The 26,352-nt window shown below is 39.4% G+C and overlaps 1 protein-coding gene across 2 annotated transcripts in view; it reads left to right on the top strand.

The window, feature by feature from the left end:
• Positions 1 to 6,167: 6,167 nt before the first annotated feature.
• The window catches only part of LOC139754679 (uncharacterized), a 327,464-nt gene continuing 307,279 nt past the window's right edge, over positions 6,168 to 26,352 (top strand). Inside the window, exons 1-2 of one of the 2 annotated variants that reach the window (XM_071672228.1) lie at positions 6,168 to 6,283; positions 24,401 to 24,554. In XM_071672228.1, coding sequence (XP_071528329.1) covers positions 24,406 to 24,554 — 149 coding nt within the window. In that variant the 5' untranslated portion in view covers positions 6,168 to 6,283; positions 24,401 to 24,405. The remainder of the gene's footprint in view (positions 6,284 to 24,400; positions 24,555 to 26,352) is intronic. The other variant, XM_071672229.1, reaches the window with a different exon arrangement.

Raw genomic sequence — 26,352 nt, 5'->3', positions numbered from 1 at the left:
CATGAAGAGGGAGGATGGATGCCATACATAGCATGTAGAGGGAGGATGGATGCCATACATAGCATGTAGAGGGAGGATGGATGCCATACATAGCATGTCGAGGGAGGATGTATGCCATACGTGGCATGTAGATGGAGGATGGATGCCATACGTGGCATGTAGATGGAGGATGGATGCCATACTTAGCATGTAGAGGGAGGATGGATGCCATACATAGCATGTAGAGGGAGGATGGATGTAATACATAGCATGAAGAGGGAGGATGGATGTCATACATAGTATGTAGAGGGAGGATGGATGCCATACGTGGCATGTAGGTGGAGGATGGATGCCATACTTAGCATGTAGAGGGAGGATGGATGCCATATATAGCATGTAGAGGGAGGATGGATGTAATACATAGCATGAAGAGGGAGGATGGATGCCATTTCTAGCATGTAGAGGTAGGATGGATGTAATACATAGCATGAAGAGGGAGGATGGATGCCATGCGTGGCATGTAGAGGGAGGATGGATGCCATACTTAGCATGTAGAGGGAGGATGGATGCCATACATAACATGTAGAGGGAGGATGGATGTAATACATAGCATGAAGAGGGAGGATGGATGCCATTCCTAGCATGTAGAGGGAGGATGGATGTAATACATAGCATGAAGAGGGAGGATGGATGCCATGCGTGGCATGTAGAGGGAGGATGGATGCCATTCTTAGCATGTAGAGGGAGGATGGATACCATTCCTAGCATGTAGAGGAAGGATGGATGCCATACGTGGCATGTAGAGGGAGGATGGATGTAATGCATAGCATGAAGAGGGAGGATGGATGCTTTTGTAACATGTCGTGGGAGGATGGATGCCATACATAACATGTAGAGGGAGGATGGATGCCATTCCTAGCATGTAGAGGGAGGATGGATGCCATACGTAGCATGTAGGAGGATGGATGCCATACATAGCGTGTAGAAGGGGGATGGATGCCATACATAGCATGTAGAGGGAGGATGGATGCCTTACATAACATGTCGAAGTAGGGTGGATGCCATACATAGCATGTAGAGGGAGGATGGATGTTATACATAGCATGTAGAGGGAGGATGAATGCCATACCACATAGAGGGAGGATGGATGCAATACATAGCATGTAGAGGGAGGATGGATGTCATACATAGCATGTAGAGGGAGGATAGATGCCATACATAGCATGTAGAGGGAGGATGGATGCAATACATAGCATGTAGAGGGAGGATGGATGTCATACATAGCAAGTAGAGAGAGGATGGATGTCATACATAGCATTTGGAGGGAGGATGGATGCCATACATAGCATGTAGAGGGAGGATGGATGTCATACATAGCATGTAGAGGGAGGATGGATGCAATACGTAGCATGTAGAGGTAGGATGGATGTCATACATAGCAAGAAGAGGGAGGATGGATGCCATACAGAGCATGTAGAGGGAGGATGGATGTCATACATAGCATCTAGAGGGAGGATGGATGTCATACATAGCATGTAGAGGGAGGATGGATGCAATACATGGCGTGTAGAGGGAGGATGTGTGCCATACATAGCATGTAGAGGGAGGATGGATGCCATACATAGCATGTACAGGGAGGATGGATGTCATACATAGCATGTAGAGGGAGGATGGATGCAATACGTAGCATGTAGAGGTAGGATGGATGTCATACATAGCAAGAAGAGGGAGGATGGATGCCATACAGAGCATGTAGAGGGAGGATGGATGTCATACATAGCATCTAGAGGGAGGATGGATGTCATACATAGCATGTAGAGGGAGGATGGATGCAATACATGGCATGTAGAGGGAGGATGTGTGCCATACATAGCATGTAGAGGGAGGATGGATGCCATACATAGCATGTACAGGGAGGATGGATGCAATACATAGCATGTAGAGGAAGGATGGATGTCATACATAGCTAGTAGAGGGAGGATGGATGCCATACAGAGCATGTAGATGGAGGATGGATGCTGATCTGAAGATAGTCCAGTAAACTATCGAGTCAAGATCCACCACACATCGTGTCTATCAGGACACTAAATGTTTTTCTCGTTCCTAACAAAAGCACAGCACAAAGAAACAAATGAAAACAGAACGTCTAGGCAGCACTGGGGGGAGAGATATGTGACCACATTCTGCAGTTCTTAGTGTGACACAACACCTAACTTGTATGACACTGGAAAACAAACAGAACTGAAAACATTTCCAAGTGATTCACACTAGGCAGGAAGCAACTGTGTTTTTTGATTAATCAGCTTCCAAAGATGTGATAATGCGTGCAGGATGCAGAGTAGATATCACATTGACTTTCTTACATATGAAAGGTCATGTCAAAAAACATATATATACATGGAGATAGCGCTAGTTTTGCACGCCGGCAGAGACCGCTTCTCAAAGCACTTGTATGGTACTGACTGACATTGTGTGCCAGTGTTCCTTCAGGTACAACAGTGGAAAGGTGTGGAGCAGAATCCACTCTACTGTGGATAGGATGTCAAATACGGACGTAATGTCCCGCCTGAGAGAGACCTTCGCCCAGCACCTCCCGCTCTCCTGAGTGTGACCAAGTGCAGGGGTTCAACTGACAGGTCTCCTCCCCCAGTGCAAGTAATATGGCTCTGGGGTTCTGACTTGCCTGGAGAAGCGAGGTGTGAGTTATGCTCTCATGTCTGACACCATCACATGAGGAATGTACTGATGCAGGACGGGTAATGACTGAGTACAGCACTGGATAGAATTCTGTCTTTAGAATCATAAAGGGAGTACTTTTTTTTTTTTTAATCATAGGCTACATTGTGGCTGATGTATGTGTAGGTGAGAGACATATATATATATATATATATATATATATATATATATATATATATATATATATATATATATATGGGGTGAGAGAGTATCATTAAATTTTAGGGAGAATAAAAAGATATTTTGGAAGGAGGTAAATGAAGTGCGTAAGAGGAGAACAAGTGGGAACATCGGTAAAAGGGGCTAATGGTGAGATAATAACTAGTGGTGGTGATGTGAGGAGATGGAATGAGTATTTTGAAGGTTTGCTTTCCGAGATAATGCTCTCGCCTTCCACACATTTTTCAACGCTTCCAGAACTTTCGACCCCCTCCCCCACCCTGTGACTCACTTCCGCTTCCATGGTTCCATCCGCTGCCAAATCCACTCCCAGATATCTCAAACACTTCACTTCCTCCAGTTTTTCTCCATTCAAACTTACCTCCCAATTGACTTATCCCTCAACCCTACTGTACCTAATAACCTTGCTCTTATTCACATTTAGTCTCAGCTTTCTTCTTTCACACACACTTTACCAAACTCAGTCACCAGCTTCTGCAGTTTCTCACCCGAATCAGCCACCAGCGCTGTATCATCAGCGAACAACACCTGACTCACTTCCCAAGCTCTCTCATCCACAACAGACTGCATACTTGCCACTCTCTCTAAAGTTTTTGCATTCACCTCCCTAACAACCCCATCCATAAACAAATTGAACAACCATGGAGACATCACACACCCCTGCCGAAAACCTACATTCACTGAGAATCAATCATTTTCCTCTCTTCCTACACGTACACATGCCTTACATCCTCGATAAAAACTTTTCACTGCTTCTAACAACTTGCCTCCCACACCATATATTCTTAATATCTTCCACAGAGCATCTCTATCAAGTCCATCATATGCCTTCTCCAGATCCACAAATGCTACATACAAATCCATTTGCTTTTCTAAGTATTTCTCACATACATTCTTCAAAGCAAACACCTGATCCACTCATCCTCTACCACTTCTGAAACCACACTGTTCTTCCCCAATCTGACATTCACAAGGATGCCCTACAATGTGGATGATAATCAAACACTGTTGTGGAGGCATGTAAGGAGCCCATTTTCATAGTTAAACAATATGAACTCAGTATAAGGGAAGTCTGTAAGGACAAGTGTATTTCCACCACAATGTTTTGTTGGCAGTTGCTACCCTTAATTCGCAAAGAAGTGATACCTTAATTGAAGCAAGAATGATAAAGGCTGAGAAATAAGTTGGTATAACAGACATTGTAATAAAGTTCAGAGGGAGCATGGATGGAAGCTATCATCTCAGCAGTTGTATACATGGGTCTGGAAAACTTACCAACCTTATGGTTGAATATGACGTGTTTTGACCATGCTCTACCATTTACATTTTTTCTAGACTCTAGACTTTTGGTATGCTATCAAAAAAGCTTTTCTGAGTTAAATGTACCAGAGGTTGTTTCTGTTGCAATTACCGGTGAGTTCGCTCTATTTTTCCGTTAGAATAACTGAATTTTATATCCTCGATCGGATATTAAGAAATATTTGAATGAATATGTGGTATATTACTGAATAAGATGAGATATACGCACTTTTATCGTCCGGGCGATGAGAAATTGATTCCAAGCGATCATATTACTGGGTAGAGCAGCTGGTATAATAACGGTGGGACAAACAGGGCTCACTTAACTGTTACTATAAAAAAAAACTGATATAAAACAGACAACTACATTCTTATGGCAGGTATAGATATTCACAAAGTATATAGCTCATTTGTCCAGCAAAATAGGATATATTTGGCACACAAATTTGTTTCTAGAATATTAAGTAATATACGTGTGTGTATGAACACAAGTGCAACGCTGAAACAGTAGTAGCGGAAAGTTTCAAACAGGCTTCAGTAAAGTTCTCTCTATCTCTCATCATAAATCCATTGCCACTTCCATAAATTGGGTCAGGTACATACAGCTTCTCAAATTACTTTTACAAGTTTTCATTCCACACATTTCTCTCAGGTCAACAATGAACTTTCATGAGAACATCAGTGTTTCTTCACTAGTTGATTCGTCAAATGAGATCAAAGTCTTCATTCAGCCTTCATTCACAAAACTATTTTCTAAATTGTAGTTTACTCATTCAAGTGTTTGTGCGTTGCTGTCTCACGAACCCTTACAATTAGGGACGCTATACTTTGGCGGTAGGAACTTTAGATCCTGGGCAAGATTTTAAGCTACTGCACGATGACTTTGGAAGGACTTCTTCAGGCCACCTTCAGTAACCAACCTATCGTTCAAAACTTGACACGGGAAGATCTGCGTATCACCAGGGGTTACCTATGGAAGACCTGACGACGAACCGAGGAAGATGTGGGGAAGACCTGGGAAGAACCTTGAGAACACCTGAGAAAAATTATAAGAAACCAGGGAAGACCTGGGTTAGACGTGAGAAAGATTTAGGGAAGAACGGGCGAGGACCTAGGGAAGCCCTTGGGAAGACCTGTTTGTGCATTAGTACTATTCAACGATCGAACTGTAAAACTTAGAGGCTCCAGTCTTAGGTTTTAGGCAGCATTGGGGCAGGGGTTTTAAGCTACCGCACCTTAGTTGTAAGGCCGTTTTGAGGCTACTAATGGCCATATTTCCCCCATTCAGCTCTAAAATCTGGAGCTGTCTGGGTGAAATGTAGCCTTTGGTAGCCTCAAAACGATCTCCAAGGGAGCCCATCATTGCCTAACCACCAAAAGTAACTTAGCCTTGGTCTGCAGGAACCTCTTATCTTAGAGAGGGTTCTTAGGCATGCACATATATGCACAAGAATCTACTATGAAATTGTTTGGGTGAATTCTTGACATCAGAAAGGGGAAGTACTTATCTAAATATATCATAACTCGAAAACTGATTTACGAAGAATCATTCATATTCACTCACATTGTGAGCAGATTATAATGTTCAACCAACTAATTCTTAATAGAGTTAAAGTCTTAACTTAGATATTGTCCATATGTTGGTTTATTTTGTAAGGTTCTTTCTTTAGTGATGGCTGGGTTTAGGTTTGTTCCCGTTCTTCGTCATGGCCACCTGGGTTCAAAGGGGTATTGATTTTTATTGTAAACTCTAGTTGCTCCAATTATATCATGAGTTTTTATACTACCTGCAATTTCGTCGATGAACATGGCTCATTTTTACCGTAAGCTTATTCAAAAAGCCAATCCTGGAAGGACAATTAGAATAAATGAGAACATCGTTGTATTAAGTTTTAAACCTCCCGCTCACTAACGTCACCAGAAACACGAATTTTAACTGGTAGACAGGGCTGCCATCTGTCGGCCACTTTGAAAACTAGCTCAATCGTCGCAGAGAGGTTAAGATGGTAGGCGTCTCTGGGAACAAGTGATTATACTCTAATTTACTCTTCAAATAAAAAGAGGAAACTTACAGAATTTACACAGCCAGGTGAGTATTTATATGTGAAGTAGTTCTGTTGCATATTCGAACTCTTCGGACCAAATGACATATAGAAATTAGAGGTCAAACGTGAGTGGTGTGCGACATCCCCTTTCGGAAGGGACGAGCGACAAAGCCAAAGGGCCACCTCTTTGAGTTTCCTCGTAATATTTCTTCAAGCCAGATCGTAGTGAGTGCCCAAGAACCTTATCAGTTTTTACATGTGTCTCGACAGCAGTGTTCCGTGTTATCATTTTAGTGAGAGAGAGTAGGATATTTGTGGAATGAGGTGGAGAAGCAGATGTTGGGTGTCGGGCGCCAACTCGTCCCCCTGGTTGGTCCTCTCACCCACGGCCATCGCGTTGCGACAGCTTACCCTCTGGTCAGTGAAATAAACACTTCTTTATATTTATTTACTCTTTAGCGTACTTATGTTTTGTCTATCGTTCATATACAAGATAAAGGAACTAGTTATATGGAATGCAAAACATAACAGAAAATAGAAGAGATGGTTAAGGGGTAACTAAAGAAGTTTGAGAGCTCCCCATTTACTGTTCAGTTCGTTTTTATCTTGTATAGGATGCTCTTTTTTCGGAAAATATCTTACTGGTCATCGATTTATATTAAAATGCTTGAACTTGAATTTATAAGAATTGCAAGGTTAAATATATTCGAAATGTGAAGTTATATAACCAGTGTTATGGATAAATCACCCATTCTTGCCCCTAGTTAGTGACAAGTTGTAAATTAACGTCATAGTTGAATGAACGAATTCACATCAGTTCTTATACAAGTTTTGGCTCTCTTTTTGTAGTCAGCCAGTGCTTTAGACTGGGTGTCATATATCAATGACAGTCTGTTGTGTTGTATCTTAGAAACTTCACATTCATTAACCTCTCACCTCACCTTTTTATACACAAAATTGATTTGTAATTGGGAAGCAATGTCTCCAGTTCTACCAAACCAATACTCAAAGTCCTTTGTATTTTATCTACAATCCTTTGGCATCTTAATCAAAAATATCCCTAAACCATGTAATTTCTCACCATCTATTTTGTCCATAGGTGGCCTCTCTTCCGTGTCCCCTGTGTTGTACTGCTGTATTTCTTGACCCACATATTCATCTGCCTTGTGCTCTTCATGACCTTGCCCTCCTGAATAGTTTTGTCCATGTTTCTTTCATTACTCCTTCACACCACAGAGCATACTTATATCTGTTCATTTCATCAATCCCTCTAATTTGAACCGTACTATATGAAGTATCCATATCAACTGTTCCCCCTTTTTCTCTCTCCTTTCCCTTTCCTTATGTACATAATCTTAGATTTCACTGCAATGGGACAAGTTTTATTGTTTTTGGCAGCATTATTTTGCTGAGGCAAGTAATATTTTGCCAACTAGTTGTTTATATTGTATGTATATATATTTCTATTTTATGACTGGGTTCTGTAACTTTTCAACAACAAAAGTTTATAGTGTTATTGAGATTCATACAAATAGCTGTTCTGATGAGTAAGAATATCAATTTTGATTGCACTCAGTTTACTTGTATCACAAGACAGCTCATATCCATTGCCGTCTTAACTTTAGGCAAAATGTTGGGTTTAAGTAGTAAAACCAGTCACCTTTATCCATTATAAAAGCAAACTCTGCCCTACCTCAACTTAAGCCAGAGGTGGTACAAGAGGAAATATATGGTGTCAAAAATGAACTAGTTAGCAAAATTATATGTTATTTAAACCATAACATCTACATAAATTTTACAGCAAAAAGATTTCTTGATTGATATGATTCAGTAATGTATGGGCTAGCATATTCAAGATATTGATAAATTTATACGTATGATTCATTTCAGAGAAAAACAAGAATCTTTGTTTTGTTGTCCATGAATGAGTTAATTTTTTTGGATTAACTGAGCTAACTAACTATAACGAGAGCATTTTATGACTGGATTAGATATCATGCTTAACCTACCATGAGACTTTAGAGGACTCAAACACTGTGAGACAGTGAATGCTGGCAGTTTACAGAGGTTTAAAAGGCTACATGGTGGCAAAGAAAATTCATAAGATGGGGCCCTCACACGTTTAGAGTATTTCCCCATACTGTAAAAATACAGCAGGTAATTACATTATGATAGTTTATTTTTCAGATATCTTACCATGTAACCTTAATGATGAAGGTCATTACAGCAGAATCTAAGTGACAACACAGAGCCAGTGGTTAAATGAATTTGTCTTCGGTAGTACTTTTTTGATGTTTTTTATTTCTAATTGTTCTTGCATTTGATTTTAGATTTTACTGTAGATGATCCATGTTTGGTCTGATAGTATATTGTAAGCTTGAAGATTTTTTTTTTTTTTTGTCATTTGTAACTGAATTGCTTTCTGTGGCAAAGTATGTATTATTGAAGTAGCCTTACTTGATGAGTCAGGTTTTTGGGAAAAATAAAAATTTATGTTTATTTAATTAGTAAAGCTTCTATTCATCACACTAAACATTTGTAGACTTAAAGGATGATGAATATGAGTTAATTTGAAAGGGTATGTGAAAATGTTGTAATGGTACACGGAACATTCCTATGAAAAGTAATGAGCAACTGAATCCCACTCCTCCCATAAATAGATATATTGTGACTAGCTGAATGATGTTACCTTTTTGCATAATTAAGGAGTATTACCTTTATATTAATTCTGTTTTTTATACAGAACTACATGATATTACAAGTGTAAAATTATGCAGCTAGCTTACTTTTTACCTATGGTCTTCGTTCATGTATTTCTTCATGTATCTCATGCTCTTCTTACAAGTCTCAGATTACTGTACATTTGCTTTCTGATTTGTAATTATGTATTTGCTGAATTAGGGATCAAAATAGTGAGCAAGGCATGGTATAAATGCCTATAGATGATAATGTCATCAGGGCTGATGTATTCAGTGACCATTAGTAAAGACTTGCTTGACGTCAGTTTGCAGTTGTGTAGTGACTAATTCTCCACTTTCTCATCATTTGGTATGCTAGGTTGAATGTGACTTAATTTTTAAGAGATGTAGGTATATAACATATGTGCCATATGATTAACAATATAGGTGAATATAGAAGTGAAATATTTTTGTACATCACTGAATGCAGTATTTTCAGTAGTTCACAGTTTTATTTCATGTATGATCATGACTTAAATTGAGAGCAAAATTAAGTTATTTAAGACTAGCAGGAAATTAAGAAACTGTAGCTGTATATATAATGCTACCTTGCTAATGTGGGAAATGGTGAATATATATAAGATATTTATTTATTTATTTAATGTACTTTGTTGCTGTCTCCTGCGTTAGCGAGGTAGCGTAAGGAAACAGGTGGAAGAATGGCCCAATCCACCCACATACACATGTATATCCATAAACGCTCACACACGCACATATACATACCTATACATTTCAACATATACATACATATGCATACACAGACATATACACATGTACATATCTGTACTTGCTGCCTTCATCCATTCCCATCGCCATTCTGCCACACATGAAATGGTACCCCCCCTCCTCCCGCATGCACGCGAAGTAGTGCTAGGAAAAGACAACAAAGGCCACATTCGTTTACACTCAGTCTCTAGCTGTAATGTGTAATGCACCAAAACCACAGCTCCCTTTCCCAATCCAGGCCCCATAAAACTTTCCATGGTTTACCCCAGACGCTTCACATGCCCTGGTTCAATCCAGTAACAGCATGTCAACCCTGGTATGCTAAATGGTTCCAATTCACTCTATTCCTTGCACGCCTTTCACCCCCCTTATGCTCAGGCCCTGATCACTCAAAATCTGTTTCACTCCATTTTCCGTTTCCAATTTGGTCATACACTTCTCATTACCTCCACCTGTGACACATATATCCTCTTTGTCAATCTTTCCTGACTCATTCTCTCCATGTGATCAAACCATTTCAATACACCCTATTCTTTTTCAACCACACTCTTTTTATTACCACACATATCTCTTACCCTTTCATTACTTACTCAATCAAACCACCTCACACCACATGTTGTCCTCAAACATCTCATTTCCTACACATCCACCCTCCTCCACACAACCCTATCAATAGACCATGCCTCACAACCATATAACATTGTTGGAACCACTATTTGTTCAAACATACCCATTTTGGCTTTCCGAGATAATGTTCATGCCTTCCACACATTTTTCAATGCTCCCAGAACTTTCACCCCCTTCCCCACCCACTGATTCACGTCCGTGGTTCCATAAGCTGTTAAATCCACTCCCAGATAACTAAAACATTTCTTTTCATCCAGTTTTTCTCTATTCAAACTTACTTTCCAATTAACTTGTCCCTCAACCCTACTGAACCTAATTGCCTTGCTTTTATTCACATTTAGTGAGCTTTCTTCTTTCACACACTTTACCAAGCTCAGTCACCAACTTCTGCAGTGTCTTACTTGAATCAGCCACCAGTGCTGTATCATCAGCGAACAACTGACTCACTTCCCAAGCCCCCTCATCCACAACAGACTGCATATTTGCCCTTCTCTTAAAAACTCTTGCATTCACCTCCCTAACAGCCCCATCCATAAACAAATTAAACAACCATGGAGACTTTATGCATCACTGCCGCAAACCGACTTTCACTGGGAACCATTCACTTTCCTCTCTTCCTACTTGTACACTTGCTTTACATCCTTGATAAAAACTTTTCGTTGCTTCTAGCAATTTACTTCCCACACCATATACTTGTACAGGGTTCCCACGCCACCAGGAAAACGGGAAAAACTCGGGAATTTTATTTGAGGTGCTTCTGGCCAGGAAAAGGCCTGGAAAACGCATAAAATTGAAAATGTCCAGGAAAAACCCTTGAAACGGAAGTTAGGAAAAGGTTACTTCCCTTGGGCCTCATTCGTCCCTTGCTTTCGTACCCTGAATATACTTTATTGTGACATTGTGACTTTTTGTGGGGCGAGTTGTATGGTACGAATTGAACTGAAATCGCAGGTCTCGATAGCGCTTGCTCACATCTGTTATGGAGTAATGAAAGCAATGGTTAATAATGATCGTGATGGCCAATTTTTTAAAAAAAAACATGCTTCGCATTTGCCAAGTTAACTCTTATTGACTCAGATTGGGTTAAAGTCTTTTTTTCCCAATGCAATATCGTTAAATACAAATACGTTCAAAGATTGCGATATTTTTATAAATATCGCATGTTTACTTTCAAAGCATTTAGTTAGCACTGAATTGGAACCAAGAACTTTAACAAGAGAGAAACAGTTTTCAGAGGAAGTTACGGATGGATGTTGCAAGGAAATAGCTAACGCTAAAATTATTGAATCTTTAAAAATTGAAAAGGCTTTTTATTAGAGTCCAAAACAAGTTGTTGACATTATAGAAGGAAATCCTAATCTAAGACTATTCTCCTTTATGCCAAGGTGGATTAACTCTTTGTCTGAATGGATTGGCATTTTTATTCAGTACAGCCATAGGCTGAAATTTGGTGAAGATTTTTTTCACTTCTACAAATATGTATTTTATGGCCACAGTTCCTTTTGCTACAATAGAATGTATGACTCTGCCCCTCAGTGGGCATCTATGGACCTTCTGGATGAAGACTGTTCAACAGCAGTTTTCTACATGTCAGGAAATGAATCAAACAACAGTGATGCAACTGACGTTTTTCCAGACTTAGATGATGATTTATAGACAGAAGATAATTTTGAAAAAACCCTGAAGGTAAGTAGTATACCCTAAAATACCGTGTTGAAAAATCACCCTAAAAACATCATAATTAAGCCAAAAAATATGCTGAAAAAAGTGCACATTGTCTCATTTTATTCATAATACCCTAGTCATTATACCTCCACTCAACGGTTTGTTGGTAAATTTGAGTCATCATGTTGTCCATCCATCTGTTTTTCTAAAAGAAAACTTAATTTAAGGGCCTATTTATTTGGAGTACATACAAAATAACAAACTTTGAGAATTTACATACAATTTGTACATGTAAATGAAGAACTTTTGGCAATGATAAGAGGAGTCTGAGCATTAAGTTTCACAACTGTATAGCTCATTAGAATTATTTGAAATTTGGAATGCAGCTTTACTCTCATGATGAGTTGTATCATGTATGATGTTACAATAACTTTCTGTTTACTATACTTAAACTTTGGCATGGGCAAATGTCTTATGGCTACATTCGTTTTAGGTTTACAATTAGAATTATGTTTTGCATTTCAGATGTCATGCACATTCCAAGATAAATGGTTGATGAATGAAGAATACAGAAATTGGATTGCTATAGTGAAGGACTCACCTAATTCTGCCTAGTGCAAAATGTGTAATAAAATCATAGATTTAAGAACAATGGGACAGTCTGCCCTAACATCTCATTCAAAGGGTCGGAAGCATAATGAAAGGATGTCGTCCTTTAAGAAGCAGACAAGTTTGGACATTTGTTTCACCTCAGGAAGTTCACAGATAAATAAAAACAATGAAAAATCAGGGTCTACTTCATGTAGCAACACTGGAAATATGTCATCATTTCTAACTCGAACGGACACTTTGACAGCTGAGATTTGGTGGTGCCTTTTTACTGTATTCACAAATCACTCATTTCATTCAAATGAAGATGTTGGTTATATATTCAAGCAAATGTTTATGGACTCAGAAATTGTTAAGAAATTTTCTTGTGGGGAAACTAAATCAATGTATCTTTCTGTTTTTGGGATAGCTCCTTATATTAAGGGAATTTTAGAAAATAACTTCGAAGCGAGCCATATGTACTGCTATTTGACGAGTCCTTAAATCAAGAATTACAGAAAAAACAATTAGATATATTAATTAGGTTCTGGGAAGATAACAAAGTTCAGAGTAGATATTTTACTTCAGAGTTTCTAGGCCATGCCTGTGCAGTAGACCTAGTACATGCCTTTGAAAATAGTGTTGAACATCAGCTTGGTCTTTCAAATATTATACAAGTATCAATGGATGGTCCAAATGTCAATTGGAAAGCATTTGACAAGTTACAAGATAAAGTAGAAAAAGAATATAATAACAAGTTCATTGATATTGGCTCTTGTGGGCTTCATATTGTTCATAATGGTTTTAGAGATGGTGTGAATGAAACTGAATGGTCACTTTCTACTCAACTTTCTGCACTACATGCTTTATTTGACAATGTTCCTGCATGGCGGGAGGATTTTGAGTCCATTACCAAATCTTGTATTTATCCCCTACAGTATTGTGCACATAGATGGGTAGAAAATGTCAGTGTGTGAGCGAGCAATGCTAGTTATTCCATTTGTTAAAATGTATGTTAAAGCTGTACATGAGAAAAAAATAAAAGACCCTGGTACTAAGTCATTTGACACTGTGAAAGCTATGTTGAAAGATCCATTAATGAATGCTAAATTAGCATTTATTATTTCGGTTGGGAGAAAAGTTGAAGTGTTTCTTAAAGAGTATCAAACGGATAAACCCATGCTTCCATTTTTAGCAAGAGACTTGTGTGAGGTTGTTAGAGATTGTATGCAAAGGTTCATTATAAAAAGTGTTCTTGATGAAGCATCTACTGTGCAGAAAATAAGTCGCATTGATGTAAATAAGAAAGAGAACCAGAAAATTTAAAAGCTATTGAAGTTGGTTTTGTTGCTCAGACAGAATTGCAAACATTGCTATCAAAAAAGATTGTTGATGAATTGCAAGTTTTATATTTTAAAAAACAGTGTAAACAATTCCTAGTCAACTTGTAAGTAAAATTAATGAGAAATCACCAATTGCATATTCTGTTGTAAGAAACATGTCCTGCTTAGACCCAGCAGAAATTTGTAAAGATGAACAGAGCAACGTTGACAGATTTAAAAGATTGTTGACAGCCATGTGTTCATTTGATAAAGTGAATGTGGAAGATTGTGATGAACTTTTATCAGAATTTAGAAAGTTTGTTGATGTTGCTAAACATGACTCAGAATTCAAAGAATTCAGCAAGTGTAAAGATAGGGTTGATGTGCTGTATTTTGAACACATGAATGCCGTGTCTGACTATGCAAACCTTTGGCCACTTGTATGAACTCTTTTACTCTTTTCTCATGGACAAGCTAGTGTTGAACGTGGCTTCTCTGTTAACAAGGAAGTAATGGTGCAGAATCTGTCTGACTCTCTTAGAGCAAAGCATATGATAAAGGATCATATCAGAGGTAATGGTGGTATAAAGTCTGTATGCATAACAAAATAGCTAATACAATCCTCTTTGGCAGCACGCCAAAGATATCTAACTTACTTCAAACGGAAAAAAAACTGTCAAGAGAGTGAAATAAAGGGTGAGAAGAGAAAAGAGGTTGAGGAAGAGCTAAAAGTTTTGAGAAAGAAGGCCAAGGTTTTAGAATCTACAGTGTCAATGCTTGTGTCAGATGCTGACAAAACAGCAGAGAGAGCAGAACAACTGTAGTCAGTTTCTCTTATAACTAAGTCAAATTGTTTGCACCAGAAAGCAAGAGAAAAAGATGAAGAGCTTCAAGAAGTGCAAAAAGTAATAGATGAAAAATCTCTAATTCTTTCAGATTTGTAGGATATAATGTACAATTTAATGACAGGCCAGCTAATGTTATGTTCGATCTGCTCTTTTTGTGTGAGCTCATTTCAGTACCTCATCTAACAACTTGATTGATTTATGAAGACCTAAGGTGATGTTTCATAAAACTGTTTGCTCTCTTTTTTAAGGGTCGTTGAAATGTGCTGGAGTCTATGGAATGGCTGTAATATTTTTTGAAAATTTCCAGTAATAACCGAGATCTAAGTGGCCAACTACATGTACATGTACTTGCATTGTTTGCTTAAAATTTGAGGCATTTTTTCTCCTTTCATTGCTGTACTTTTTTCAAGAATAGAGGTGTGAAAATACTATTCTCATTTGTGAAGTTGTTCTTGCATAGTTGATTGGTGAGAACTCATTTTTTACCGTCTTTCTTTGCTCATGTATTTGTGAAAAAAAAAACATATATTATTTACCTACACAAGTATTATGATTTTACATTTTGCATTGCTAATAACAGTTTAAGAATATTCTAGATAAGAATTATTTCAAAAACTGTTCATATTTTTGCAGTTGTTTTTGTTTTACAGTTTACGTTTTTGTTGTTGATTTCTTTTATTTTTTGTTATGAGTTAGTTGCACTCAAGATTTATGATTAAAAAATAAAATGTATGATTTTTAAAGTGTTGAATTCTTTAACAATGAAAGACAAAAGTTGAATAACCAAATTTTTGTGTACATCAAAAAAAAGAGAAAAACATTGGCTTCTTAATACATGATGTGCATCTGCAATAAGCATGCTCAAAGTACATGTAGGAAACTTTGTGTCTTTGTGGTTATGAATTATGTTTGCCCACTAAGTGGGTACAAATACAATTGTGTTTGCCCTATCTGTCCATCACAAAAGAACTGAATTCATGAAACTTGGTATGCAGATTGGAATACTATAAATTAAGTTGTGCATATTGCCAAGAATTTTTTTAATCCATAATGCCAATTCAGTCTATTCAGCAATATTGATTCAAAATCCTTCTCTGGATTTTTAACACATTTGGTTTGAGCTGTACACGGTCCAAGTAATAATTTATAAAGAATATAGAATATACATGTACAATAGGAAGACACTAACCATTGAAAACTAGTAGAAGTTCTGAGTCATAAGTTTGTGATTATCCAAGAAGTAGCATCCTGTACTTATTAACATCAAGAATTGAGAGTATGGTTAATGAAAATTAATTTTTACCAAACTTAGAATAATGATCTTTATGGAAATCCTTTGAATGCTATAGATTTCCAATATTTTAGGTAAATGGCCTTAGTTACAGTGCTGAGTCAGAAAATTTCTGTATCATGCAAATTGGTCATCTTGTGGCTTATAAAGCATTGAAAGCCAGCCTCATACAGAAAGCTCTTGATAGTCCTGTCAATACAAGTCCAATCCTAAATCATTAGAACTAACATGGTAACTAAGTTATAAATGTGTTCAGTAGAACAAACACAAACCAATGATCAGTGTTATCCAGATGGTTTGTCCATTGAAGTCCATTTAAGATTAAGTGGGCTGAAAACCCTGTAGAAAATATCCTGGAAAACATTTACAGATCCTGGAAATATCCTGGAAAAAGCCTTGAATTTTATGTCAGTAAAAGAGTGGGAACCCTGCTTGTAATACCTTCCACAGACCATCTCTCTCAACTCTATCAGATGCCTTCTCCAGATCCATAAATGCTACATACAAATCCATGTTTTTCTTAGTATTTCTCACAAACATTCTTCAAAGCAAACACCTGATCCACACATCCGCACATTTATTATACTTAATTGCTGTTTCCCATGTCAGCGAGGTAGCGCCAGGAAACAGACGAAGAATGGCCCAACCACTCATATACATATACATATTCATTCCCGTTGCCACCCTGCCACACATGAAATGACAACCCCTTCCCCCTGCATGCGTGTGAGATAGTGCTAGGAAAAAACAACAAAGGCCACATTGGTTCAGACTTAGTCTCTGGCTGTCATGTATAATGCATCGAAACTACAGCTCCCTTTCCACATCCAGGACCCGCAAAACTTTCCATGGTTTGCCCCAGACGCTTCACATGCCCTGGTTCAATCCATTGACTGCACATCGACCCTAGTATACCACATCGTTCCAATTCACTCTATTCCTTGCATGTCTTTCACCCTCCTGCATGTTCAGGCCCCAATTGCTCAAAATCTTTTTCACTCCATCCTTCCACCTCCAGTTTGGTCTCCCACTTCTCCTCGTTCCCTCCACCTCTGACACATATATCCTCTTTGTCAATCTTTCCTCACTCATTCTCTCCATGTGGCCAAACCACTTCAATACACCCTCTTATGCTCTCTCAACCAATCTTTTTATTATCACACATCTCTCTTACCCTTTCATTACTTACTTGATCAAACCACCTCACACCACACATTGTCCTCAAACATTTCATTTCCAACACATCCACCCTCCTGCACACAACCCTATCTATAGCCCATGCCTGGCAACCATATAGCATAGGGATAGGGGAGAAAGAATACTTCCCACGCATTACCCGCGTGTTGTAGAAGGCGACTAATGGGGATGGGAGTGGGGGGCTAGAAACCTTCCCCTTCTTGTATTCTAACTTTCTAAAAGGGAAACAGATATATATATATATATATATATATATATATATATATATATATATATATATATATATATATATATATCTTTCTTTCTTTCTTTCAAACTATTCGCCATTTCCCGCATTAGCGAGGTAGCATTAAGAACAGAGGACTGGGCCTTTGAGGGAATACCCTCACCTGGCCCAATTCTCTGTTCCTTCTTTTGGAAAATTAAAAAAAACCGAGAGGGGAGGATTTCCAGCCCCACGCTCCCTCCCCTTTTAGTCGCCTTCTACGACACGCAGGGAATACGTGGGAAGTATTCTTAATCCCCTATCCCCAGGGATAATATATATATATATATATATATATATATATATATATATATATATATATATATATATATATATATATATATATAGGACTGGGCCTTTGAGGGAATATCTTCACCTGGCCCCCTTCTCTGTTCCTTCTTTTGGAAAAAAAAAAAGAAAATGAGAGGGGAGGATTTCCAGCCTCCCGCTCCCTCCCCTTTTAGTCGCCTTCTACTACACACAGGGAATACGTGGGAAGTATTCTTTCTCCCCTGTCCCTCCTCATCCTCCTCGAAGGCTCAGATTGGGGTGTCTAAATGTGTGTGGATGTAACCAAGATGAGAAAAAAGGAGAGATAGGTAGTATGTTTGAGGAAAGGAACCTGGATGTTTTGGCTCTGAGTGAAACAAAGCTCAAGGGTAAAGGGGAAGAGTAGTTTGGGAATGTCTTGGGAGTAAAGTCAGGGGTTAGTGAGAGGACAAGAGCAAGGGAAGGAGTAGCACTACTGAAACAGGAGTGGTGGGAGTACGTGATAGAGTGAAAGGAAGGAAACTCTTGATTGATATTGGTAAAACTGAAAGTTGATGGAGAGAGATGGGTGATTATTGGTGCATATGCACCTGGGCATTGGAAGAAAGATCATGAGAGGCAAGTGTTTTGGGAGCAGCTGAATGAGTGTGTTAGTGGTTTTGATGCACGGGACCGGGTTATAGTGATGGGTGATTTGAATGCAAAGGTAAGTAATATGGCAGTTGAGGGAATAATTGGTATACATGGGGTGTTCAGTGTTGTAAATGGAAATGGTGAAGAGCTTGTAGATTTATGTGCTGAAAAAGGACTGGTGATTGGGAATACCTGGTTTAGAAAGAGAGATATACATAAGTATACGTATGTAAGTAGGAGAGATGGCCAGAGAGCGTTATTGGATTACGTGTTAATTGATAGGCGCACGGAAGAGAGACTTTTGGATGTTAATGTGGTGAGAGGTGCAACTGGAGGGATGTCTGATCATTAACTTGTGGAGACGAAGGTGAAGATTGTAGAGGTTTTCAGAAAAGAAGAGAGAATGTTGGGGTGAAGAGAGTGGTGAGAGTAAGTGAGCTTGTGAAGGAGACTTGTGTGAGAAAGTACCAGGAGAGACTGAGTACAGAATGGAAAAAGGTGGGAACAAAGGGGGAAAGGGGAGTGGGGGAGGAATGGGATGTATTTAGGGAAGCAGTGATGGCTTGCGCAAAAGATGCTTGTGGCATGAGAAGCGTGGGAGGTGGGCAGATTAGAAAGGGTAGTGAGTGGTGGGATGAAGTAAGGGGAGGTCAAGAGAAAGATGCAAGAGGTTAAAAAGAGGGCAAATGAGAGTTGGGGTGAGAGAGTATCATTAAATTTTAGGGAGAATAAAAAGATGTTTTGGAAGGAGGTAAATAAAGTGTGTAAGACAAGGGAACAAATGGGAATTTCAGTGAAGGGTGCAAATGGGGAGGTGATAGCAAGTAGTGGTGATGTGAGGAGGAGATGGAGTGAGTATTTTGAAGGTTTGTTGAATGTGTTTGATGATAGAGTGGCAGATATAGGGTGTTTTGGTCGAGGTTGTGTGCAAAGTGAGAGGGTTAGGGAAAATGATTTGGTAAATAGAGAGGTAGTAAAAGCTTTGCGGAAGATGAAAGCCGGCAAGGCAGCAGGTTTGGATGGTATTGCAGTGGAATTTATTAAAAAAGGGGGTGACTATATTGTTGACTGGTTGGTAAGGTTATTTAATGTATGTATGATTCATGGTGAGGTGCCCGAGGATTGGAGGAATGCTTGCATAGTGCCATTGTATAGAGGCAAAGGGGACAAAGGTGAGTGCTCAAATTACAGAGGTATAAGTTTGTTGAGTATTCCTGGTAAATTGTATGGGAGGGTATTGATTGAGAGGGTGAAGGCATGTACAGAGCATCAGATTGGGGAAGAGCAGTGTAGTTTCAGAAGTGGTAGAGGATGTGTGGATCAGGTGTTTGCTTTGGAGGAGAATGTATGTGAGAAATACATAGAAAAGCAAATGGATTTGTATGTAGCATTATTGGATCTTGAGAAGGCATATGATAGAGTTGATAGAGATGCTCTGTGGAAGGTATTAAGAATATACGGTGTGGGAGGCAAGTTGTTAGAAGCAGTGAAAAGTTTTTATCAAGGATGTAAGGCATGTGTACGTGTAGGAAGAGAGGAAAGTGATTGGTTCTCAGTGAATGTAGGTTTGTGGCAGGGGTGTGTGATGTCTCCATGGTTGTTTAATTTGTTTATGGATGGGGTTGTTAGGGAGGTGAATGCAAGAGTTTTGAAAAGAGGGGCAAGTATGCAGTCTGTTGTGGATGAGAGAGCTTGGGAAGTGAGTCAGTTGTTGTTCGCTGATGATGCAGCACTGGTGCCTGATGTGGATGAGAAACTGCAGAAGCTGGTGACTGAGTTTGGTAAAGTGTGTGAAAGAAGAAAGTTGAGAGTAAATGTGAATATGAGCAAGGTTATTAGGTACAGTAGGGTTGAGGGTCAAGTCAATTGGGAGGCAAGTTTGAAAGGAGAAAAACTTGGGGAAAGTGAAGTGTTTCAGATATCTGGGGGTGGATATGGCAGCGAATGGAACCATGGAAGCAGAAGTGAATCATAGGGTGGGGAGGGGGTGAAAATTCTGGTAGCATTGAAGAATGTGTGGAAGTCGAGAACATTATCTCGGAAAGCAAAACTGGGTATGTTTGAAGGAATAGTGATTCCAACAATGTTGTATGATTGCTAGGTGTGGGGTATGGATAGAGTTGTGCAGAGGAGGGTGGATGTGCTGGAAATGAGATGTTTGAGGACAATATGTGGTGTGAATGGTTTGATCGAGTAAGTAATGATAGGGTAAAAGAGACGTGTGGTAATAAAAAGAGTATGGTTGAGAGAGCAGAAGAGGGTGTTTTGAAATCGTTTGGTCACATGGAGAGAATGAGTGAGGAAAGATTGACCAAGAGGATATATGTGTTAGAGGTGGAGGGAACGAGGAGAAGTGGGAGACCAAATTGGAGGTGGAAAGATGGAGTGAAAAAGATTTTGAGTGATCGATGCCTGAACATGCAGGAGGGTGAAAGGCGTGCAAGGAATAGAGTGAATTGGAATGATGTGGTATACCGGGGTCGACGTGCTGTCTATGGATTGAACCAGGGCATGTGAAGCGTCTGGGGTAAACCATGGAAAGTTGTGTGGGGCCTGGATGTGGAAAGGGAGCTGTGGTTTCGGTGCATTATTACATGACAGCTAGAGACTGAGTGTGAATGAATGGGGCCTTTGTTGTCTTTTCCTAGCGCTACCTTGCACACATGCGGTGGGAGAGGGTTGTTATTTCATGTGTGGCGAGATGGCAATGGGAATGAATAAAGGCAGACAGTATGAATTATGTACATGTGTATATATGTATATGTCTCTGTGTGTATATATATGTATACGTTGAAATTTATAGGTATGTATATTTGAGTGTGTGGATGCGTATGTATATACATGTGTATGTGGGTGGGTTGGGCCATTCTTTTGTCTGTTTCCTTGCGCTACCTCGCAAACGCAGGAGACCGACGAAGCAAAATAAATAAAAAAAAGTAAATATATATATGTATATATAGATAAAACTTTGAAGAATGTATGTGAGAAATACTTAGAAAAGCAAATGGATTTGTATGTAGCATTTATGGATCTGGAGAAGGCATATGATAGAGTTGATAGAGATGCTCTGTGGAAGGTATTAAGAATATATGGTGTGGGAGGCAAGTTGTTAGAAGCAGTGAAAAGTTTTTATCGAGGATGTAAGGCATATGTACGTGTAGGAAGAGAGGAAAGTGATTGGTTCTCAGTGAATGTAGGTTTGCGGCAGGGGTGTGTGATGTCTCCATGGTTGTTTAATTTGTTTATGGATGGGGTTGTTAGGGAGGTAAATGCAAGAGTTTTGGAAAGAGGGGCAAGTATGAAGTCTGTTGTGGATGAGAGAGCTTGGGAAGTGAGTCAGTTGTTGTTCGCTGATGATACAGCGCTGGTGGCTGATTCATGTGAGAAACTGCAGAAGCTGGTGACTGAGTTTGGTAAAGTGTGTGAAAGAAGAAAGTTAAGAGTAAATGTGAATAAGAGCAAGGTACAGTAGGGTTGAGGGTCAAGTCAATTGGGAGGTAAGTGTGAATGGAGAAAAACTGGAGGAAGTAAAGTGTTTTAGATATCTGGGAGTGGATCTGGCAGCGGATGGAACCATGGAAGCGGAAGTGGATCATAGGGTGGGGGAGGGGGCGAAAATCCTGGGTGCCTTGAAGAATGTGTGGAAGTCGAGAACATTATCTCGGAAAGCAAAAATGGGTATGTTTGAAATAATAGTGGTTCCAACAATGTTGTATGGTTGCGAGGCGTGAGCTATGGATAGAGTTGTGCGCAGGAGGATGGATGTGCTGGAAATGAGATGTTTGAGGACAATATGTGGTGTGAGGTGGTTTGATCGAGTAAGTAACGTAAGGGTAAGAGAGATGTGTGGAAATAAAAAGAGCGTGGTTGAGAGAGCAGAAGAGGGTGTTTTGAAATGGTTTGGGCACATGGAGAGAATGAGTGAGGAAAAATTGACCAAGAGGATATATGTGTCGGAGGTGGAGGGAACGAGGAGAAGTGGGAGACCAAATTGGAGGTGGAAAGATGGAGTGAAAAAAGATTTTGTGTGATCAGGGCCTGAACATGCAGGAGGGTGAAAGTAGGGCAAGGAATAGAGTGAATTGGATCGATGTGGTATACCGGGGTTGACGTGCTGTCAGTGGATTGAATCAGAGCATGTGAAGCGTCTGGGGTAAACCATGGAAAGCTGTGTAGGTATGTATATTTGCGTGTGTGGACGTATGTATATACATGTGTATGGGGGTGGGTTGGGCCATTTCTTTCGTCTGTTACCTTGCGCTACCTCGCAAGCGCGGGAGACAGCGACAAAGCAAAAAAAAAAAAATAAATAAATAAAACGCAGCAGGTTTGGATGGTATTGCAGTGGAAGTTATTAAAAAAGGGGGTGACTGTATTGTTGACTGGTTGGTAAGGTTATTTAATGTATGTATGACTCATGGTGAGGTGCCTGAGTATTGGCGGAATGCGTGCATAGTGCCATTGTACAAAGGCAAAGGGGATAAGAGTGAGTGCTCAAATTACAGAGGTATAAGTTTGTTGAGTATTCCTGGTAAATTATATGGGAGGATATTGATTGAGAGGGTGAAGGCATGTACAGAGCATCAGATTGGGGAAGAGCAGTGTGGTTTCAGAAGTGGTAGAGGATGTGTGGATCAGGTGTTTGCGACAAAGTTAAATAAAAAAAAAAATAAAAAAAAACGCCCTTACACACACATATACATACAGAGACATATACCTATACACTTGTACATATTCATAATTCTTTGCCTTCATCCATATATGTATTTTTTTCGTACTTTCTCACCATTTCCTGCATTAGCATGGTAGTGTTAAGAACAGATGACTGAGCCTAAGAGGGGAAATTCCCTACTTGGCTTGCATCTCTGTTCCTGCTTTTGGAAAAGTAAAACAGGAGGAGAGGATTTCTAGCCTCCCACTTCCACCCTTTTTAGTTGGCTTCTAGAACATGCAGGGAATATGTGGGAAGTGTTCTTTCTCCCCTATCCCCTGATATATGTTAGACCAGTCATGTTCAAAAGTCCACATCAAAGCTTGGGTGTAACTGAAATGTTAAAGAGGGGAAAATTAAAGAAAAATAAGAATTGAAGAATTTTGTAGAAAATGGGTGATTTGCCTTTTGTATAGGCACACATTGTAGTTGTTAGAAAGAGTGTTTTTTTTAAGGGAGTAAAGAGCCCCCAAACTTTGTGTTTATCATGTGATACAAATAGATTGCCAAGTATTAACTTGTTCTTGCTAATGGTGGGGGCACACAGTTAGCCAGCCAGTGGAAGAAGAAACCAAAGTAATATCTGTATAATATCCATAGAAGTGGGAAATTTAAGCAGTACTGTAGTGTATAGTAAGTGATTCAAGGAGACTTGGAGAGTAGATGAGGTGGATTACTTTGAACCCACATCTGTCCATTCAGTGTGCAGAGCTATAACCATACAGTCTTTCCCAAAGTACCACCTTTCTCTCTGATGATTTACTTTCTTAGAATTCAAATTCATTAGGGCTTGTTTGATCACAGACAATGCCATGTAGCTTATGGTAATGTTTACAGTTTATTTTGCTTTAGTTCCCATGCCTTTTTGCTTCTTTTAATAGATTTAGGCTGTTTTGCTTGCTAGCTTAATGTTTTTCTTTTTTTACTTCCATAGCTTTTCTGTTGTCTCAGGCACAGTGAAACTGCACTGTAGGATTGCCAGCTAAAGCATCTGAAATGTGCTAGCCAGTATAAACAAGTTTTTCTTTTTTCTTTCTTTTTTGAGCACTGAGATGGTTATTATGTTGTTCCCAAAATATTAATGAAATATTCTACTTTTGTTACCCTACCTAGCTTGCAGGAGATAATTTTTCATGTATAGATGAAAGAATATTTATGTTGTACTGAAGAACACTTCCAGTTGATGATATGTGTTTGGAAATACTTTACTTAATAAAAGATGAAAATGTCTGAAAACAGTTTTGAATAGCAGGTATTGATTATGTATGATTATTTTACAGATACTATGGCTACGTCTTCCAAGAAGATTACGTATACAAGTGATTTTAAGTTAAAAGTCCTAGACTATTACTTTAAAAATGGAGGTGATGAAAAGTTCGGGCTCAAGAAAAAAACTGCGGGTCATTTTAACATTGACAAGAAGACTATTAACCGGTAAGTGATTTATGAGTTAGTTAGTACTATTGACAATTGTAAAAGTTTGTTTTGTACAACCCCTTGTTAATCCAGATTCTGCCATTCCTGAGGAAATCATGGTTAATTGTGGACTTGGTGGTGGTTGATCTGATAATTGTTATTACCAAGTGGCAGCAGTTTTCTTTTAAGATATTTTGTCTCAGTAATTCAGTAATGTACACACAGTTGTATATATGATTAGGTTTTTAATAGTTCTAGCTTTTTTTATTTTTTATATTTATTTTTTATTATACTTTGTCGCTGTCTCCCGCGTTTGGGAGGTAGCGCAAGGAAACAGACGAAAGAAATGGCCCAACCCCCCCCCCCCATACACATGTATATACATACGTCCACACACGCAAATATACATACCTACACAGCTTTCCATGGTTTACCCCAGACGCTTCACATGCCTTGATTCAATCCACTGACAGCACGTCAACCCCGGTATACCACATCGCTCCAATTCACTCTATTCCTTGCCCTCCTTTCACCCTCCTGCATGTTCAGGCCCCGATCACACAAAATCTTTTTCACTCCATCTTTCCACCTCCAATTTGGTCTCCCTCTTCTCCTCGTTCCCTCCACCTCCGACACATATATCCTCTTGGTCAATCTTTCCTCACTCATTCTCTCCATGTGCCCAAACCACTTCAAAACACCCTCTTCTGCTCTCTCAACCACGCTCTTTTTATTTCCACACATCTCTCTTACCCTTACGTTACTCACTCGATCAAACCACCTCACACCACACATTGTCCTCAAACATCTCATTTCCAGCACATCCATCCTCCTGCGCACAACTCTATCCATAGCCCACGCCTCGCAACCATACAACATTGTTGGAACCACTATTCCTTCAAACATACCCATTTTTGCTTTCCGAGATAATGTTCTCGACTTCCACACATTCTTCAAGGCTCCCAGAATTTTCGCCCCCTCCCCCACCCTATGATCCACTTCCGCTTCCATGTTTCCATCCGCTGCCAGATCCACTCCCAGATATCTAAAACACTTCACTTCCTCCAGTTTTTCTCCATTCAAACTCACCTCCCAATTGACTTGACCCTCAACCCTACTGTACCTAATAACCTTGCTCTTATTCACATTTACTCTTAACTTTCTTCTTCCACACACTTTACCAAACTCAGTCACCAGCTTCTGCAGTTTCTCACATGAATCAGCCACCAGCGCTGTATCATCAGCGAACAACAACTGACTCACTTCCCAAGCTCTCTCATCCCCAACAGACTTCATACTTGCCCCTCTTTCCAAAACTCTTGCATTTACCTCCCTAACAACCCCATCCATAAACAAATTAAACAACCATGGAGACATCACACACACCTGCCGCAAACCTACATTCACTGAGAACCAATCACTTTCCTCTCTTTCTACACGTACACATGCCTTACATCCTCGATAAAAACTTTTCACTGCTTCTAACAACTTTCCTCCTACACCATATATTCTTAATACCTTCCACAGAGCATCTCTATCAACTCTATCATATGCCTTCTCCAGATCCATATTTATTTATTACTTTATTTATTTTATTTAAGATGCACCAGCTCATAGTTATTGTGAAAGACACGAGGAGGTAGAGAGTTCCAAACATTCAAGATGTAGACAAAGAAACAATCGTCAAAGCGGCCTACACATGAGTTGCCAACAGCCACATGATATCATGCGACACATTAGCTTACCAAGTATTGTGTGGTCTAGGTAGTGTTGAGGGTACACAAGTAGCCTGCTCTCAGGGGAAAAATCCAAAGTA

Source organism: Panulirus ornatus, chromosome 17, assembly GCF_036320965.1.
Source record: "Panulirus ornatus isolate Po-2019 chromosome 17, ASM3632096v1, whole genome shotgun sequence".
NCBI classification, from domain to species: domain Eukaryota; kingdom Metazoa; phylum Arthropoda; class Malacostraca; order Decapoda; family Palinuridae; genus Panulirus; species Panulirus ornatus.
The sequence above is the reverse complement of the archived record's forward strand: the minus strand, read 5'-3'. Positions and strand labels throughout refer to the sequence as shown.